The sequence below is a fragment of the Dermacentor albipictus genome, chromosome 9, assembly GCF_038994185.2.
Source record: "Dermacentor albipictus isolate Rhodes 1998 colony chromosome 9, USDA_Dalb.pri_finalv2, whole genome shotgun sequence".
NCBI lineage: Eukaryota > Metazoa > Arthropoda > Arachnida > Ixodida > Ixodidae > Dermacentor > Dermacentor albipictus.
The window spans coordinates 84,219,806-84,238,578 of record NC_091829.1 but is presented as its reverse complement, the minus strand read 5'-3'; the positions used below and the strand labels follow the sequence as shown (position 1 = coordinate 84,238,578).

Sequence of the window (18,773 nt, the reverse complement as noted above, 5' to 3'; positions counted from 1 at the left end):
TGTGGTTATTGTAGACTAACTACACGTGTCATCACATGCAAACTGGAAATTTGGGCACGTCATTCTCGGTCAGCTACATTTGCCATTTAACTATACCTGATATCGTCTGCAAGAATTAAGGCATAACACTGATACTGTTCAAAAAACAAAAGTTCGAGAGAAAACAAATCACAAGTGCCGAAATGCACAAGTCCAGGCACCTTGCTGCAACTAAAACTGCCACAACACCTTGCAAGGTTCAAACTACTTGTGCACACTGGGCATTTTTGCTGCATGCAGGATAGGCATTTACAAAAATTACCAGAGGGGAACTCCGGCGCCAAAAGCATGGCAGTTTAGCCAGCATGGGAATGATGGTTATACCGCATGGCGTTGCCTAAAACTGATACTTCAGGCTTTCAACAGCTTTTTTACTTTTCAAACCGATCATTTTCAACAAAGTATCGCTTTACAGAGGCAATAGGGACGGGCGGTTTTCCGGTTTAGCGGGGGCGTCAAGGTGAGCGGCCCGATCGGTGGCGCCAGCTGGTGGCGCAAAGCTCAACTACACAAACACAGAGCTAATTACTGTATTCTGCTTAGCTGCTGGGGTAAATTTTCGACAGTGGCGTAATCGTGTTCACAATTACGCCGCTGCCAAAAATTTGCACGAGTGGCGAAGCAGAATATGGTGAGTTACGGCAGTTTTAGCTATGCGTTTGTCTGGTTGAGCTCTACAACACCAGGCGGCTTCACCGCTCACGTTTACGCCCCGATCATCCGGTAATCCGCCCAAACCGCTCCCGTTTACCGGAATAGCGTACAAGCTAAAAGTCTCTAATAATTTGCAATTATTATGCGTGTGCGTAGAGTCTTATTGCCGTCATTTAGAAAAATAGGACTGCTTCGTAACTTGGGCCAATACAGGCAGATAAGGCATAGTAAAGTAAGCCACAAGAATATTTGAAGCCACAAACACAAAGATAAGACAAATCCATGTACTAAGCCGATTCCCATGCGCTGGTTCACTCTAGTAATTTCTGAACGAAACTCTTGTGGCATGCACTATACCCCTTCAAGTGGAAAGCAGGACAACTGCACTGGAGGATGGTCTTACCTTGTGTAGTTGGATGAGGTGGAAGTCCTTGCCGTACAACCGAAGGCCACTCTCAAAACTCCGGCACTCTTCTTCAGACCAAAGGCTCATCTCTGCAGGAAAGGGGTCACGCAGTGAGACACTCCGTCCCAATGTTCAGAAAACCGAGTCCGAATGAAATGACTCGTCACGACAATGCTTTTCAGTTCGCACTGTTCTGAATGCGCGTTCAGAACTGACTATTTGTGTACCGGCAACATTCAGTATCAGCTGAGCTTGCACCTGCGACGTCAGCTGTGCAAGCCTGGCCTGGACAGTCTGCACACCAGAGGAACACTGCGCTCTGTCTCACCAATTCTGTGCAGTCCAACAAAAGCTACGGGTCCCATCAGAAAACCAGGAACAAGAGCTAGAAGCGTGCATCGACTGTGCACCGCCATTCCACCTGCGCAGGTGGATTAGTGGCCCTTGTGCCCCTGATTGACGTTGTTCCTGTGATTACAAGCTGACATGGGCTGCATGCATGCTGCACTGCAAGGACTAGCTGAGATGGACTGTAATGATATAGTTAGGCTGGGCTGAGTACTTCACTGTTTTGAAAGAACACACTAATTCAGGGACAGGTAAACAAATGAGCTACCACAATTAGCATAAAAATAACACAAGGGGGCACATCTGATGATTCAGAAAATTTGAACCCTTTTGCAGGTCACTGCGGTACATGCTTGGTGGTGACCATGTGTTTGAAAAAGTACACCCTTTTGGAACAAAGCACTGGCTTGGAGGTGCTGCAACCTCTTGTAAATTCTAAAAAAAAAAAATGCTTTTACGGTGATATAGCCTCTTGGAGTGTGCAAGAACTGATATTTTGCTTTGCACTGTTAAATACCACCTATTCCCACTTCACATAGTTTGGTGCTAGTTTCCATAGTTTCGCATGTCACTGTATGACCAGCCATTACATGCCTGGCATTTACATGCCCAGGCCACATTCGGATAGTAAGTGCTAGAAACATGGACAGTCCTACACCGCAGCTTTTTGATGTTATGTGACGTGATATGCTAGATCAAAAGAGAATTAATTTCATAGAGTAAGTGCAAGCTCGATACAGATTCAGAGAATGGATAGCATTTCACTGCAACAGGTCATTGGGCAAAAAAACCTAATAAAGCAAAAGTCGTGCACAGCTTTTAGAGCTCGGAGGCTACAAGGTAACCCATCGCAAATACAGTAGAGTGCCGTTACTTAGACTCCAATTAACCCCATAAGTGTTTCATTATTTTGACCAAAAGTGACCTTACTTTGCTTCCTTCTTATTAAGGCTTATTTTCAATCTTCACTTCATCGAAAGCCCTTCTAAAGCTTTTTCAACCAATTTGCTTCATGTTTTAAGCGTGAAACCCTCATTTTAACTTTTCACTACGCTGTAGATAGCGTACCACCCTCCATACGAGCATTATTGGGTCACCTTGAAAATGACCCAAATAGTGAGTGACACTGATGGCTGCAGTCTGCCTCTCTTGGTGGTGCTTAGGGAACAGTGACTTCAAACACATTATCTACTGCCGAAAACAAGAAATTCCAGCTTGTTTTCAGCAAAATTACGTAGGGTGCTATGGGACTTGCCAGTAATTTTCACTAGAGGTTCAAGGTTGAGGACCATCAATTAAAGCAGTCGTATGTTGTGCAGCCCTGGCCTAAAGTAATTTGCTTCAGATGAGACCAGCGCCTAGTGGTCTTGCACAGAGCTAAAGCGGCGAGCAGGAAGCCGGCCTCACTTGTGGGTATGGTGGGGTTCATCCGCCGCCTCCGCAATGCCTCCTCAACGTTGTGTCCACATTGCAGCAGCAAGTACAGCGCCTGTACATGCAGTGGAAGCAAGAAACAGAAGATAAAGAACAAACTGCAAAAGGCACTTGAATACCATTGCAGTTTTGCACGTATAACCTGCGCCCTCAATTACAGGCAGGCAGGCAGGATACACTTTATTGCTCTAATTTACAGAGTCATTCAGCGGTCAGATCAAGTGCTTCCATCTTTTTCTTGTCGATGGGGATTCCCGTCTTGTAGGGTTGGTGCCCCTATTTCAGGGCACCACTGAGCGCGGCTGCTCGTCAGGCATGGTGTACCAGCCCCCGTTGGGGGCATGGGTTGCCGCTGGAGCGCACACTCTCCCGCTGCTCCGCACTCGGATTTTCTATATTGTGAAATGTTTTGTTTTTGATGCATTCCCACGTGATATGATAAAGCATGGGTATTGCGCCACACCATGGGTATATGTCCCTGTATTGGTTTGGGAACATTTTGCTTTGTATGTGTAGATTTGGGAAGGTTCCTGTTTGCAGTTTCCGCCAGCAAACTGCCTCTTGTTGATTAAGCATGTTATGGGACGGGAAGTATTTGACCCTCGTTCCTCTATGATAATTTAGTATTTTGAAGTACGTCGGGATCACTGTCATGAAGTCTTCGGGGTCTCCATTTAGGTCCGCTCGATTAGTGTGCCCACGAGCGGTCCTATCGGCCTTCTGGTTGCCCTCAATTTCAGGGTGTCCCGGTATCCAGAAAATGTTGTCTAACTCATCTTTCGTGTTGGCCAGCGCAGAGGGAGATTTGGAGCGCCTTGTGGCCAATTCTGCCATTGATGTAGTTACGGCATGCTTCCTTAGAATCCATTAATATTGTAAGGAATTTGTTTGCGCGGTAACCCTCCGTGGCCGCTAGAGCAACAGCCATTTCTTCTCCCTCAGTTACCGTACAGTCCCGTGCCGACGCACAAGTGATCTCCTTAATTACGACACTTTGGGGGGGGGGGGGGGGAGGATGATGAAGTCTATGCACACATGCAACAACCTATTTTTTTAACAAGCATGTCCTCCTCCCTGCAAGCTGATTTGCATGTGATATAAAAAATGCGACAGTCACAAACGAAGCTGCCACAATTGAGGCTGTCACTCATGTCTTAAATATAATTCATTCTTTCACTTTTCGAGTGCTGCAGGGTTGCAGGGTCTAACTGGCTCTACACCAAACGGCAATGTTGGTCGGCAAGTCCTAATGAGGCGGCACTGGTTAGGCCTAGCTGGTAGAGGTAGTGGGCAGCAAGCCTTTGCAGGAAGCTCACCTTAGATATGTTTATATCTGTAGACCATGGAAGATGGAAAGAATCATGCATGTGGTCATCTTCAACAGCTAGTAGACGGCCACGAATGTGAAGTGGAATTTGGGTTTATCACGATCAGCCGGCAACTTTCACAAATGCCTACTAAGTGCATATCTGCATGAGCAGCGTAAGCTCAAAGTGGGCAAAATGGCCTAAACTGAATCAACATGTAGAGTCAATGCTTGTTACATTGCACCATGATAATCCATCGAAAAAGGTCCGTTATATTCGAAGTCCGTTCTATCCAAATTTAGGGTCGCGTTAGGTTGTGAAATGGCGAAATTATTATATACCGCTGCCCAACCCGTAAGCGATCGCAAGAACTACAGAAACATAGAAATTAATATAAGTAGCTATAGTTAACTGGTTTACGTGGAAATCGCACATGCACGCAGCACAGCATATTCCTGTCAGCCGTTTTTCGGACACTTGTTACTGAGAAAAAGCAGTTTCTTTGCACTAGAGCATATACACACCTGCACAGCAGCAAGATTAACAACCAGCACAATGGTGGGGAGCCGCCCGGCCAGCGCTGCCATGCTTGCCACCCAGCGCAAGCACGTAGCCGCCGCCGATGACACAAACATCGTCTACTGTTTCTTCTTCACACAGAACAGTGGCCAGTCGTATAAACGGATGTCTTAGTTTTATCTTTCGCAATGAGCGACGACCACAGTCAAATGTGTAGCATGGACGAGAGCCGCAATAAGAGAAAAGTTGAACTCGAAGCCTGCATCTGGATGCCGCAAATAGCAGCATATCTTTCTTGTGCAAATTTATGCAATGAGAAATAAAGAATTCTCATTCCGACTGTCGGCGGTTGTTTCTGAAGCACCGTATAATGGTACGCTATGGCTTCGCTTCAAATCTGGTTAGGCCTAGCGGCACCCTCGGCACTCGCTCGTCACAGAGTTCACAACAGTGGTCCACTTGCGTGGTTGGCACAAGAAGTCTTCGCCGGTGGAGCATTGCATGGCACGCCGTTCCAGGAAGCTTACTGCTAATTTGTTTATTCGCTCCTCAAGAAAAATTGCATCTTTCACGAAATTCCACAGGCGGCCAAAAATAGTTGAGCGCAGCGCACTGCTACACCTATGTATCGCAGCAACAAAGTATGTTGTATATGCACCATTTAGACAAAATTTGGCAAAAAATTATGTCTGTTGTAGCTGACAGACCGTTATAGCCAGGTCCAACTGGTTGCATCGATAATATAGGCAGACAGAACTAAGTAAAAGAATAGGCTGCCATAGAGTAGACTTCTGTTAATTCGACACTGGTTAATTCAATTTTTCGGTTAATTCGATCCCGACCGAAAGACCCAGCCAGCACATATGCATTCTTATGGGCCCAAATGTTGGTTATATAGATTCGAAAATTGGCATTCGCGAGTTAATTTGAACTTGACCAGTCCACGCACTCACACGTGACCCATACGGTCACCCCAGTAATGACCCCTTTAGTGGCAGCATCTGTCTGGGCGGAGCTTAGGGGCAGTGACTGAGTAGAACTCATGTCATCTCCCGTCAAAAACACCTATTTTTGGCCCACTCTAGGAAGATATAGAACAATAACAGTAACTCACAATGTCTGATTACGGTATGTAACCAGTTCTGATGGGCCCCTTTTTCGTCAGTGAAAATTGCACCGAAAATTGCTTGTGCGGTGCAATCCGATAAGAGAACAGAACAGAACAGAACAACTTTATTGTAGAATGAAACGCTCAATGGGTGGAGCCCCTAGACAAGGGCCCCACTGGCTTCCGCGCGCCGTCTTGCTTGTTGGATGATGGCCCTTTGGACCTCTTGGACCGACTGGGTGAAATACCGCCGGATGCAGAGCCAGCAAAGCACCACAATCGATGATTTAAGTAAATGGTGTGAAAGTTTAAGAACGCAAAAGGATAAAGTCACAAAAGAAATAGCCCGCACATGTGACATACCTGAGATAGACCCTCACTTACTGCATCTCTGGGAGGCACGCAGAGGACTAACAAAAAGATTGAAGCGCCAGACACGGAACCGGCAGCTAAAAGTACGCATTGCAGAAATCACCCGCAAAGCGGAAGAGTACGCGACGCAACTAACTGCGTCCAATTGGGAACGCTTCTGTGACTCCCTTAATGACACACTGAGTACCGCAAAAACTTGGCGCATACTAAGAGCAATTATGGAACCAACAAAAACCAAGAACGAGGGCTGTAAAGCGGTGGAACGGCTAATCCATACGTACCCAGGGACGGAACAAGAACTCAAAGAAGAATTATATAACAAGTGCTTCGGAACAGACCCATCTCCCCCACCCTGTGTGACCAAATACGGGGGGGCGCCTCACCCCGAACTCGATGAACCCATCTCCATCGAAGAAGTTAGAGCTGCCATAGCGAAAATGACCCGAAACACAGCGGCAGGCAAAGACCGGATAACTAATCCCATGATTAGAAACCTAAGCGATGAGGCGTTACAGGCCTATACTACCTTTATAAATGAACATTGGCAACAGGGTACTATTCCAAAGGAGTGGAAGCACGCTCAAATAGTTTTAATTCCGAAGCCTGGCAAGAAATTAGCAATTAGTAACCTTCGACCAATCTCCCTAACTTCCTGTCTGGGGAAACTGTTTGAAAGAATAGTAAACTGTAGATTACAAAACTACTTGGAGGACAATGAAATCATTCCAGACACTATGTTTGGATTCAGACCCAAGCTCTCAACTCAAGACATCCTCCTACAGTTGAAGGAAGAAGTTTTGACAAATGTACCAAAATCAAGCGAACACGTTGTCATGGCCATAGACATAAAAGGAGCTTTTGATAACGTAATCCACCAAGGAATACTCGATGGCCTGGCTGAAATAAACTGTGGAGAGCGGATATACAACTATGTTCGCAGCTTTTTACACCAACGAACCGCTGAGATTAAATTTGGCGCAGTAGAAATCAAGCCTTTCAAGGCACCCAACAAGGGTACTCCCCAGGGCGCAGTGATCTCGCCAACGCTATTTAACGTGGCCATGATAGGCCTCGCAAGAAAACTACAAGCCATCCCGGGTATCCAGCACGCCCTATACGCGGATGACATTACAGTCTGGTGTGTCACCGGGTCGCTACGTGAAAAAGAAGAACGCTTACAAGCAGCTGCCTGTGAAATCGAGACATACGTGCGAGCCAGAGGGCTGCAATGTGCGTCAGAGAAATCGGAGATAATACGAGTCTGGAAAGGCAAAGGGAATCGTAACGTCCCGATGGACCCTGCCCTTAAATTGGAAATCAGACTTGGCAATGATGCAATACCTGAAAAGACCACAATCCGGGTACTAGGCATGTGGCTACAATCAAATCAACACTGCCAACACGGGCTTAACCTCATCAAGACGGCAACACAACAAGTCGCGAGAATGATAAAGCGGGTAGCCACGAAAAGGACGGGGATGAAGGAATCAGACACCCTTTGCCTCATAAGAAGTCTGGTGGTTAGCCGCTTCATTTACAGCTTGCCGTATTACCAGCTAACGAAAACAGAGAGGGATGCGATCAATTCGTGCTTAAGGAAAGCGTACAAGATCGCCCTACAAATTCCGCAGTGCGCCCCAACCGAAAAACTCATGTCTCTAGGAATTCATAATACATTCGAGGAACTGGCAGAAGCTCAGCTGATAACTCAAAGAAACAGACTCGCACAAACGACCACGGGCAGGAAACTCCTTGGCAGACTCGGGTATCACGAGCTCCTTGAAAAACACAACCAAACTAAGCCCATCCCCACAATAATCAGAAACTGCATCAAAGTGGCGCCAATACCCAGAAATATGGACCCAACTCTACATGCAGGCAGAAGAGAAGCCAGAGCTGCATACATTGAAAAAACGCACGGCGACAAACCAAACTCCCGCTTCGTGGACGCGGCAAGATACCCAGGCAGGCAGAAAAGAACGGTAGCTGCTGTCACTGACTACATGGGCAGAGAAATCATCAGCGCCTCCACTCACAACACCACTATCGTGGAAGCAGAAGAAATCGCAATAGCCCTTGCTATCAAAGCGACAAAACCAAACCAACAACAAATAACCATCCTATCAGACTCTCAAGCGGCATGCAGAAGCTACCTCAGGGGACGAGTATGCACCGCAGCCTATAGGATTATACAAGATATAAAACCCCGAGCCAGATTTCACCTTTTATGGATACCCGGTCATGAGGGAATCAGGGGAAACGAAGAGGCTGACAGAGTAGCCCGTGCGCATGCTACACCCCACGGGTGCTCACAGGAAGCCTCTGACGACCCGGTCCCGATTGACCAGAACTACTCAGCAATTTTAAACTATCACAGAGGAAATAGAATGAAGCTACCACCCCCAGATAAGAATCTCACTAAGGAAGAACAGGTTATATGGAGAAAGCTGCAAACCTATACATATAACAACCTGCACATTCTCCATAAAATTCATCCGGAAAGATATACGGACACATGCCCATGGTGCGGAGCCACGCCAACCTTAGACCACATCTCATGGGCATGCACGGCATATCCACAAAAGACAAACACAGAAATTACGGAGCATACACAATGGGAGGCGGCGCTGTCCAGCTCCGATAAGAGAACAAAGCTGCCTTCGTGGCGTTCGTACACTTCACCGCATAACAAGGTTATTATTGCGTCGAAGCTGGCTTTAGTAAACCAGCCGCTGTTCTAAAAAGCACATGTGCATTAAGAAAGACATTCTCGGATTTTATGTGCCAAAACCACAATCTGACTATGAGGCACACTATAGTAGGGACTTGGGATTAATTTTGACCATCTGGGATTATTTAACATGCATCCAATACGCGGGACACGGTCATTGTTGCATTTCGCCCCCATCGGAATGTCGCCACAGCGCCTGGGATTTGATCCCGTGACCTTGTGCGTACAGCATAACGCTAAACCCACTAAGCAACCACGGCGGGTCGGGTGCACGTTATATTTCCACTTTTGCTAGAAGGTTTAAGTAATTTGGACATTAGTTTTTTACTTTGAACACCCAGAAGGTTGGTGCGCGTTTCATTTGGATGCGTGTTAAACTCGAGCAAATACTGCTAAATGAATGTGCAGTGTGTTGTGGCACTTTTCCTGCATCTTGTTTAATTTGCCTTGTCATATAATTCAATCAATTTCGTTGCTACCATCAGGGTCAAATTAACAGAAGTCAACTGCATCTGAAAGTATATTGTATACGGATTCGTTGTCACGGGTGCGGACTGTATCAGGCTGTGCAACGGTGAATGCACAACACACCTGCAGCCTCTACCTTCACGAAAATTTAAGTAGGCAATGCCTAAACGAAGCACAACATAGAGCACAATTCTGTCAACAAACTTTCTGCGGTAACAACAAAATTGTTTTTATCGTCAAAATTAATGTTTTAGGACATGGGTACGCATGATGTTTAGCAAAACTTTTTCTACACATATTTGCCTCCAATGCAAAAGTGCAGGCCTTACATGTGTAAATATGGTATGTGTCAGGGAACCCAAAAGCACTTCATAAAATTGAAACTTTTGTATAAGCGTTTAGCTGAAGTTTGACTACCACAAATGGTTTAGCGGTGGCTAAGCACCAGAGCAGTGCTCACCTGTTCATCATCTCGAGTGTGACTGCCCAGGGGTAATGAGTTGATGCTCCCCATGGTGTTTGCTGTCGGCTCCTGAGCCGTGGAAAGGTAGTCCTCCACTGTGACCAAGCAAATACAGCCACACATACAGGTTACACATGTTCGGTAGCAAGCTTGCTTTCCGTACAGTGTTGCACGGCTAAGTGGATTACAAGGCTTGATAGTAACGACTACTCCCTTCTCGTTCATCCCCTTGATGTCACCACCATTCAGGAAAATATCATAGAGGATGACTGCTATGCTGACACTCAAATTCCGAAATGCTTTCAGGTTTTCTCAGACTGGTCTTATTAACATTTCCTGACAGTCTACAGTAGTTTATATTTTTCCAAGTTACTATTCCAGCCCATAACTTTAAACAATTACAGTTGAAGCTCGTTATAACAAAGTCGTATCCAAGATGAAAATATCTTCGTTATATTTACTTCATTATATCCAATCATCCGTTATATCCATGTTCATTGTATTGAGGCTTGACTGTACTATCACTAGGCTGAAGATCAGGTGGGATGCACTATCAGAATTCACTGATTCATGTGTTTCTTGATGTGCCAACTGCCCGGCCAAGCTCATACTCACAAAACCAGCAAAAGACACTATTATTTGCACACTGCACATAGGCTAAGTACAAAACTTCACTTCCTTCTGGCATGCCACTTGCTTCGCCATGACCATCTTAGGTACCAGTTTCCCCGATTTGAGGCGACAGGGGTGAAAATTTGGTGTTTTTCCCCAAATTTTATTGAACGTGACAAATTCCCTGAAAGTTCCAGGTTTTTCCTGACAGCAATCACCCGCGATACATCACCACTGCCAGCACTTCACAGTGACTGAATGTGCAACTGCACACACACGTACACACACATGTATGCCCAAACACATTCAAGCAGGCAAGCATACATGCATACAATGGCGTGCACGTCACATTCGTCGCCTAAGTCACCAAAAAGCTCAAAATAATGTCACACAAATTTACAGCACTATTTCAGCACAGTGTAATGCTGTCAATCACATAACTTATAAAGCACGCACCACAGACTTGAAGCATTTACTCACAAACGTTAATAAATTGACAAATTTTGCGTCGACCATTACGCTGTTACTTTTACGAGCTGTCACACTCACTGTACTTTCATAAGCCTACTTTCACAACACTCACCAACTTTCGAGTGCACTGCTTGTGCAAGAATATAGTTATACCATAAAGAAAAGTTGGTAGGGTAGCCAAAGCAACAGCTCAGCCCAGAGGTTTGAAATGCAAGTGCATTCAAACCATATTGACAGCAAATGCTACCTTCTGCTTTACTGCAGAGGCTTAAGTGGTAGTCCCAAATTTTCAATCAATTATCATAGCGGCCAAGGTAGACAAGAGAGAAAATAAAATCATACCATCACTGTCCGAGAGCTTGGCCGGATCCCAGAGCAATCGATCTTCGTTCTCATAAGCTGCAGTTGCATTATATCAGCAAGTAAGTAAACGTAACAAAAATGTCCTTCCAGCAAGAAACACAGAAAATAAAAGAAACTGGTCAGTCATTTACACAGCATGTCACTTGTTTCTGTGTGTCACAGACTCTCCCTAAACACAATGCTTTTGAGCCTGGTACAATTTTAAAATAATAACACAGGGCTGCTTTGAAAAGGCAGTCTGCTCTATACCGCAGATGGTGTCGCGGGGCCAATAAATTAGCGAGCCTGCGTGCTAGCATTTCACAGTCCCGTCTTATCAGCCTTCAATGGCAGAACGCATATTTTTACGTTGTTTCAATGTACAGAAAGTGTCTTCTTACGTTTGAGAGATAAAAGAAAGGTGCATAGTGCCTCAAGACCAGTACTTACACCAAATTCAACTTGTTAAATTGTGACTATGCACAGAAAAAAGTGTTGGATATCTGTGGGCTTCTGTTTGAGCACACTCCTGCTACTCGCTGTTGTCTTTTTTTGCCCGCTAAATTTAGCAGGCTATGTCAGTGGGCAAAACCAGAAGCCATCCAGAGCCTATGTTTGTAAACAGCGAAAGGGTATCCAGTCACAGCTAGAATGATCTGCACCATAAAGAAAGAAAACTATTCGTGAAGTTTGTTTGTGAAATATATCCCTGTGAGGGCAGTCAAAATTTCAGGTTCCATTATGCATTGGTTATATGGAACGGAAGGTATGCTATGGGTCGGTTCAAAGAAAATCAGGCTCTGAATATTCGGTCAGCAACTGTATTTGCATTCTTTTAAAACAGGGTGCCCTAAACTGGACAAAATCTGAACTTGTAAAATTCTTGGCATTCTTACAACAATTGTAAACAAGCCCCAAAAATCTGCCATTTTAAGATAACATCGCAAAAGTGGCAAGTATAAGTAATCATTACGTTCCAAATGAAAACAGAAAAATGGCATCTAATGATGTTTCTCACCTGGCGCATCATCATATTTACACAGCCCCACAGGAATGGTGGCCTGGTATTCCGAACCAACTTGTATGGTCTAAAGAAAGAAAGAGTGGTAATGTTGACCAGAAATGCTATTTTGTTCATAACAAAAGTTCGTTAACCAGATAAACAGTGATGACATCTGCTAAGATGCATTTCAAGAGAACCAGCTTAAGTTTTTCAGTACTACTAGTATGAGACCTTCGTTCAGTAGTCTTTCAATCACTTATGTTTTTTGTAAAACTCCTTGCTAACGCGGCAGAATTTTCAACCCCATACAGTAAACATCTGCCATCTCAAACTTCACACTGCAAGATACAATGTAAATAGTACACCAAAAATTTTTTCGCTGCCCTCAGCTTCCTTAGGTGCCACACATTTTTCAGTCCCCTTCCTCGAAGGTTTGGGACAATCCGAAACATTGACTGACCAAGAAAGGTTGCCACAGTGCATGAAAAAAAAGAAAAAGAAGAGAGAGAGAGAGAGAGCAACAGTTAGTTTTTGCCACCACAAATGCATCTGAGTATTTATTGATTAACTTTGAACATGCTACATTCAGTAACACAGATACATTAAATATTGCTACACCCTTGATAATGTGTAAACTAACTGCTGATATCCTTGATCTGAACATAGAGCTAACTCTCTTTTCTCATTGCATGTAAGTACAGTCTAAAATAAAGTATGGGTCGCCAACAGCCACATCTTAGTTTCAGTCTGACATAAAACGAGGTTAAGGCTAGCGATCCAAAACAGCTGTCAATTGGGCTACACTCTGAAGAAAGCTTACACCCTTTGGGGTGTATCTTGTCCTCAAACAATAATTGTCATCTGTCTTGATTGCATTTTTTTTTTTTTACACGCTGTGCTGGCTATTATGTGAAAGACGCTATGCCACGCTGATAACGCACAGGCCATTCATGATCTGGGAGTACCGGGCATGCAGCACTATACAGCAGAATGTACAGCACGTCCTATATTCACCATAAGGTGCGAAAACGTTTTTACAGCTTTTCAAGCTTATCTTGTCCACAGGCACTAATAATCAATTTTGCGTATTTTCTTTCCTTAACATCCTGCATTCGTTACTTTCCCGTCAAATGCTGTACCGTGATATGTGCGTGCCATTGCTCACCTAAAAGTGCCAAATGCGCGACACTTAAGAATTAGTTTGAATGCAAGGTAAGAAGCAACATGGGCAAATTTGTCTTAGACTGTAGGACAAAGGAGAGTGTGCTGTCACCACAAATTGTGAAGCTCGCAAAAGCAGAGTCGAAAAAGTTAAAATCTCAACCAACAATAGTGTGTTGCAATTCTAACACAAATTCAGAAAAATCCTTTAAATGCCAGCCAGCTTCTTTCCCACCGAAACAAAACAATAAAAAAGGTGATTCATAGAAATATCTGCCTCAACTAAAGTAAACTGGTCAGGCATCTCTTTTGCAACCTCACAAACAGCCGAGCAAGGAATCAAACAGAGCCATGGAATCGCACGTGGTATCTTACCTGATGTGGAACTCTTGCGTATGCTGGTCCCAGTATGTTGACGTCACTGAAGTTTGAGTTCTAAATGTAGTTCAGAGAAGAGAACAAAGATAAAGAAAGAAAGAGTTTGCTTTTTTTTTTGTGTGTGTGTGTGTCCTTTGTATGAATATGACCTTTTGCCATACCACTATAGCAATGGCTAACAACACAGAACACATTGGCTGCAAGATCTATTTCCTCCCAAGACCTGAAGACAGCTCATGGACATGATAACTTTTCCAGTCCCTTCTTATACTGACTGACTGATATGTTGCAAAGCGCAAACCCATTTTTTTATTTCAGTACAGTTGTGGGGTGACGAAAGCAGCACCTCCGTCCGTTGACTGAATACGTATACTGCTATGTATACTACGTATATGTATACGGTGTTTTTACACGTATAACTCGCACTAAAGATTCTAAACATATATCAGTAAAGTTGGGATGCAGGTTATATGCGAATTTCGCCTTGAGGTGTGGCTTCCGGCAACGCAGCACATGGTGCAATGAAGCCACACAACAAGGTAAAGCCCTCCGTATTTCAAAGTTCCGTTATCTCCTAGGGAACCGCACCCTCTCCCCAACCCCTGCATATTGAAGCTCCCTTCCCTCCTACATAGTTGCCCATTCTCCTGCTTTTTACGGGTCACCATTTTTCGTTTAGTAGTTAGTGAATCGTGTATGAGGTGCCAGCAAACTAGAACTCGGATTGCGATGAGCTGCGCTCAACAGCCGTCCTTTAGCAGGAGCTGAAGATTATCAGCATCGCCGAAGAGGGGCGAAAACAGATCAGCTGGTCGAAGATAAGATGTGGATGAACATGCATCTGCAAATGGAGGATACTTTTGCAATGATTTGAGTTTTGTCGTACACAGTTGTGCCCGCAGGTTATACCTGGAGATTTTTTATGCGAAGCATATTACGAGGGCTCAACCCAGCTCCTCAGGCGCGGCGGTGACCATGAAATCACGTGACACCGTGACGTCACGACAGAGGAGAAGTGGCTTTGGCTCAACTCTTGCAAGACGGGCTGGGTGGGAATCGAACCAGGGTCTCCGGAGTGTGGGACGGAGACGCTACCACTAAGCCACGAGTACAACGCTTCAAAGCGGTACAAAAGCGCCTCTAGTGAATGCGGTGTTGCCTTAGAAACGTGCTGTTTCTAAGGCGTGCGTCTCTTGCTCAGGCGCACATTTCGTTGCCGCGCCGAACGCTGCTTTGCTCGACGCTCACCGCGTCCAATGCGGGGCGCGTAGTCGCTGCGCCGTAGCCCATTGTCTTACACCCCTTGGCGGGTCGACGGGAACGCTGTCGCGTTCCACTCTTGAAGGCGAAGAAGTAATGCATGAGTTGTTTCTTCGTCTAGCCGAACCAAATATAGCCAAGCAACAGCAGTTCACCAGGCTAAACAGTGGTTCAACAACTAAAATAAAGGCTAGTATGCTTCGCATCCTGGGCTTAACCTTACCTAAGCCACAGCCATTTTTTTCTTTCTTTTCTTCCCAGGCTGCTGTAATTGGAGGTGCGTGTTAAATGCGGTGGCAGGTTATAGGCAAAAAAATTATGCTAGCCATGTTGTGATGTTACTTAGGCCTAGTTTACACAGCCATCAAACGCCCTGTTTTGTCACCATTACTTCACCGGCGTCTGTCATGAGACAGTGTTTCTTCGCCGGTTTCTTCATAAGATCAGACAATGACAACCTCAGGAGCATTAGACGATGTCACCAGCATCCCATTATTGAGGAGAAACCAGCTAGAAAACGCCGTCTTACGACGGATAGCAGTGACGTGACGGCAACGGGATGTTTGACGACGGTGTGAATCAGGCCTTATGGTAAGAGCCGATTTTTTCTTTGCCTAAATATAGAGATGAAGACATAACATGGTGTGGTGGGTTGACCACGTTGGTGCCGCACCCACTATTTTGAAGTCATCACACAGTGCTCAATATGCACTTTGCAGGTCCTTTTCAGCGTCTATGGCAATGCAACAGTCTACTTCAAATTAGTGCCGATTTCCGCAAAATGTTAATGGCGAGAATATAACTAAACGACTTTCGTACAGTACTGCATGTATCTGACTTTATATTCGGCACGAACACTTTACATAATCACTTTGCAGGTAATCTTGAAAAGAACTGAAGGCAATGTGCATTATAATGTACGAGGGGTCTTAGGAGGAATGTGCCTGTCAAAGACCCGATAGAGCGGCTACGCGGCAGTAACAACATGACAAATGACGACAATGCGGTATCTCGGCACCTAGTTGGTTTTGTTGGCTACAAGCAGTGGGGTGCTGAGGTGCGTGCACAATAAGCCCTCACTACCCAAATTATTATTAAGCCGTGGGTATGATGTCGCAAAACTGCACAGTGGACCACCACCACCACAATCATCATCATCATCATCCTGGTCACGCCCACTGCAGGGCAAAGGCCTCTCCCATACTTCTCCGACTCCTCATGGTCCAACAGTGGACTATAAGGGATGCCATATTGTGTGGGTGGGGCTTCAGATCAATTTCGACCACCTGGGGTTCTCATAACGAGCACCTAAAGCTTGGCAGACAAGCGTTTTTTTTTTTGTTTATTCCACCCCCTCAGTATGTGGCGGCAGCAGGGAGTTAAACCCACAACCTCATGCTCAGGAGCAGGGCACCAAAGCCACTGCGGCAAGCCATGACTGCTTAGAGTGCTGCTGCTAGACAGACTGTGAGACGCTGGCCACAGTTCTGCTTCCCCATGGGGCACATTCAAAATGTGTAGCCATTTTACTAGTCAAATGCATAGTCATCCGACGTCTTGCCAAGGGCATAATAGCGAGGCAGCTATATGTTCCAAAGCTCATCTATAGTTGCCGTGTGGCTATTCAGTACTCTGAAATGCAACAATTGACTGTATTGACCAGCGATTAATAAACGGCAGACTTCACTGTGCTGCCACGAATCAATGAAGCCACACCAGCAGGTTTTTGTGGCCTTGGATATCCATCTGGACGGCATTGACCAGAGGTGTACTGCCTTCAAACCGAAGCCAGGGTCCTTCAATACTTGTCATCTGGGCATGAAACTTCCACATAATGCCATGGGAGAGCATCATATAGCGCCCGCAGTGAATGCACCACAGCGCTGGTGCAAGTAAAGGTGTACTGGAGCAAACGCCGACCACAGGCATTCTGTGCGTATGCTCGCTATGGTGCAAGGGTCAACTGCCTGTATTGGCATGTGAATATAACTCACCGCCCCGTTTCTGTACAATGTTCAGAAACTTAAAGTGAACGATGTCAAAACAACTACAACGCCTTGTTACATTTCCAAGTTCAACTGCGTTCGAACAGCCGCTTAGTTCATAATTCAAATTGTACACTTGGACTACTCCATTGTTAGAAATCGATTACATAGCAAGTTCATGTCACACTTTTATGTAATGCACGTAAAGAAAAAAACTGTGTTTTAAACTAACAAAGCTAACCAAATGATTAACTAACCAAACAGCTAATTAATAAACTAACAAGCTGATTACAGAACTAATTACTGTATTAGTTACTGAACTAATCACCAACTAATTGCTAAACTAACAAAGCTAGCCAACTGATTAACTGACCCAACAAGTAGGTAATTACAAAACTAATTATCAAACTGATAACTAACTAACCTAAGAACTACATTACCTGAGCTCAATAATAAGTAATGTAACAACCCAACTCAACCAATTAACTAATTACATAGTAACTGACACACTAACTAAATAAATAATGTAACTAACAAAACTAATTAACTAATGAAACAAAGCTAACCAACCGATTAACTAAACTATCTAGCTGTAATAATAAAATTCACTAATAACCTACCAAACTATTATAACCAAGTAAATATAACTTACAACCTAAACAACTAATAACTAGCACACTGAACCTGCTAACCAAATATGATTGATTTCTCCAACTAACTAGACAAAGTGCAAATAGAGACAGCTGAACAAAACAGTTTGTGCAAGGAAGGCCACTAGGGGGGAGGGGGCGATGTTAATTATAAAACGGTGCCGTGTATAATTTCAACACAAATGCATCACACATTACATTATTTTGCCAAAGGTTCCCGTTGCACATTCACTCTACAAACATGCTGAAATAAACGTGGGAGAGGTGCCTTTCCTCGAGAAAGATTTGCACAATCGCGCAGCCCGACCATCTGAGCGCAGCAGATTGTTCACCTTCTACTTATGCCAGTGCCTCTGGTGCCACCTTCTGTCCCTATATCAAACCTTTGGGGAAGTTTCATGACCAGACAAAAAGCAATGAAGGACTGCCAAAACCTATGCTGAGCCTTCTTTTTTTTCATTGACGTGTGTTTTGAACATGAGCTAAGTGCCCTGAAACATTGATCATTCGCTCTTGAATTCTTGCGCCAAGCCTCTAAAATAACCTTCCATTGCATTACAACCCTCCAAATTTGTTTTGTTGGCAAAAAAATTCGTCTTACGCGAAAAATCAAACCCGTGGTACTAGCACTGTTTGTCAGTGTTGAGAAAGCCTCATGTGCGCAACTAATGAGTATACAGTGGTTGCACCGTTTGCATTGGATTCTCGCTTTGATCATGTGAACTGAAATTGTGCAAGTGAGGTAGCATTTCCCGTGAACAAACATGGTCGGCAAGTTGAGGGTCAGGAGTTATTTCTTCCGTATGCCGTTTTCTGCTGGTTGCCGCCGCAAGTATGAAGCTTTCGCACAATAAGGCATTGAGCTCGTTTTCTCTCGCACACGTTTTGTGCTCAGGAATGCCGATTGTATGACAATGCGCTTAAGCATTTTCATCTATGCGACCTATAGACACTAATTACACTAAAGTTCCCACTTGCCATGTGCGTGGCACACAGCCCCCTGTCAGGCTAAATACATTGATTTATGCCTCTGCACATGGACATCGCAATATTGATATAAGG

The 18,773-nt window shown here is 44.7% G+C and overlaps 1 protein-coding gene across 4 annotated transcripts in view; it reads right to left on the bottom strand.

Moving 5' to 3' along the window:
* Positions 1–18,773, bottom strand: part of LOC135919860 (mesoderm induction early response protein 1-like) — a 41,357-nt gene that overhangs the window by 9,332 nt on the left and 13,252 nt on the right. For all 4 annotated transcript variants that reach the window (XM_065453836.1, XM_065453835.1, XM_065453839.1 and 1 more), the window contains exons 6-11: positions 13,814–13,873; positions 12,293–12,362; positions 11,275–11,331; positions 9,847–9,944; positions 2,855–2,936; positions 1,097–1,188 (exon numbers count right to left, since the gene is read on the bottom strand). In XM_065453836.1, the coding sequence (XP_065309908.1) occupies positions 1,097–1,188; positions 2,855–2,936; positions 9,847–9,944; positions 11,275–11,331; positions 12,293–12,362; positions 13,814–13,873 (459 nt within the window). The remainder of the gene's footprint in view (positions 1–1,096; positions 1,189–2,854; positions 2,937–9,846; positions 9,945–11,274; positions 11,332–12,292; positions 12,363–13,813; positions 13,874–18,773) is intronic.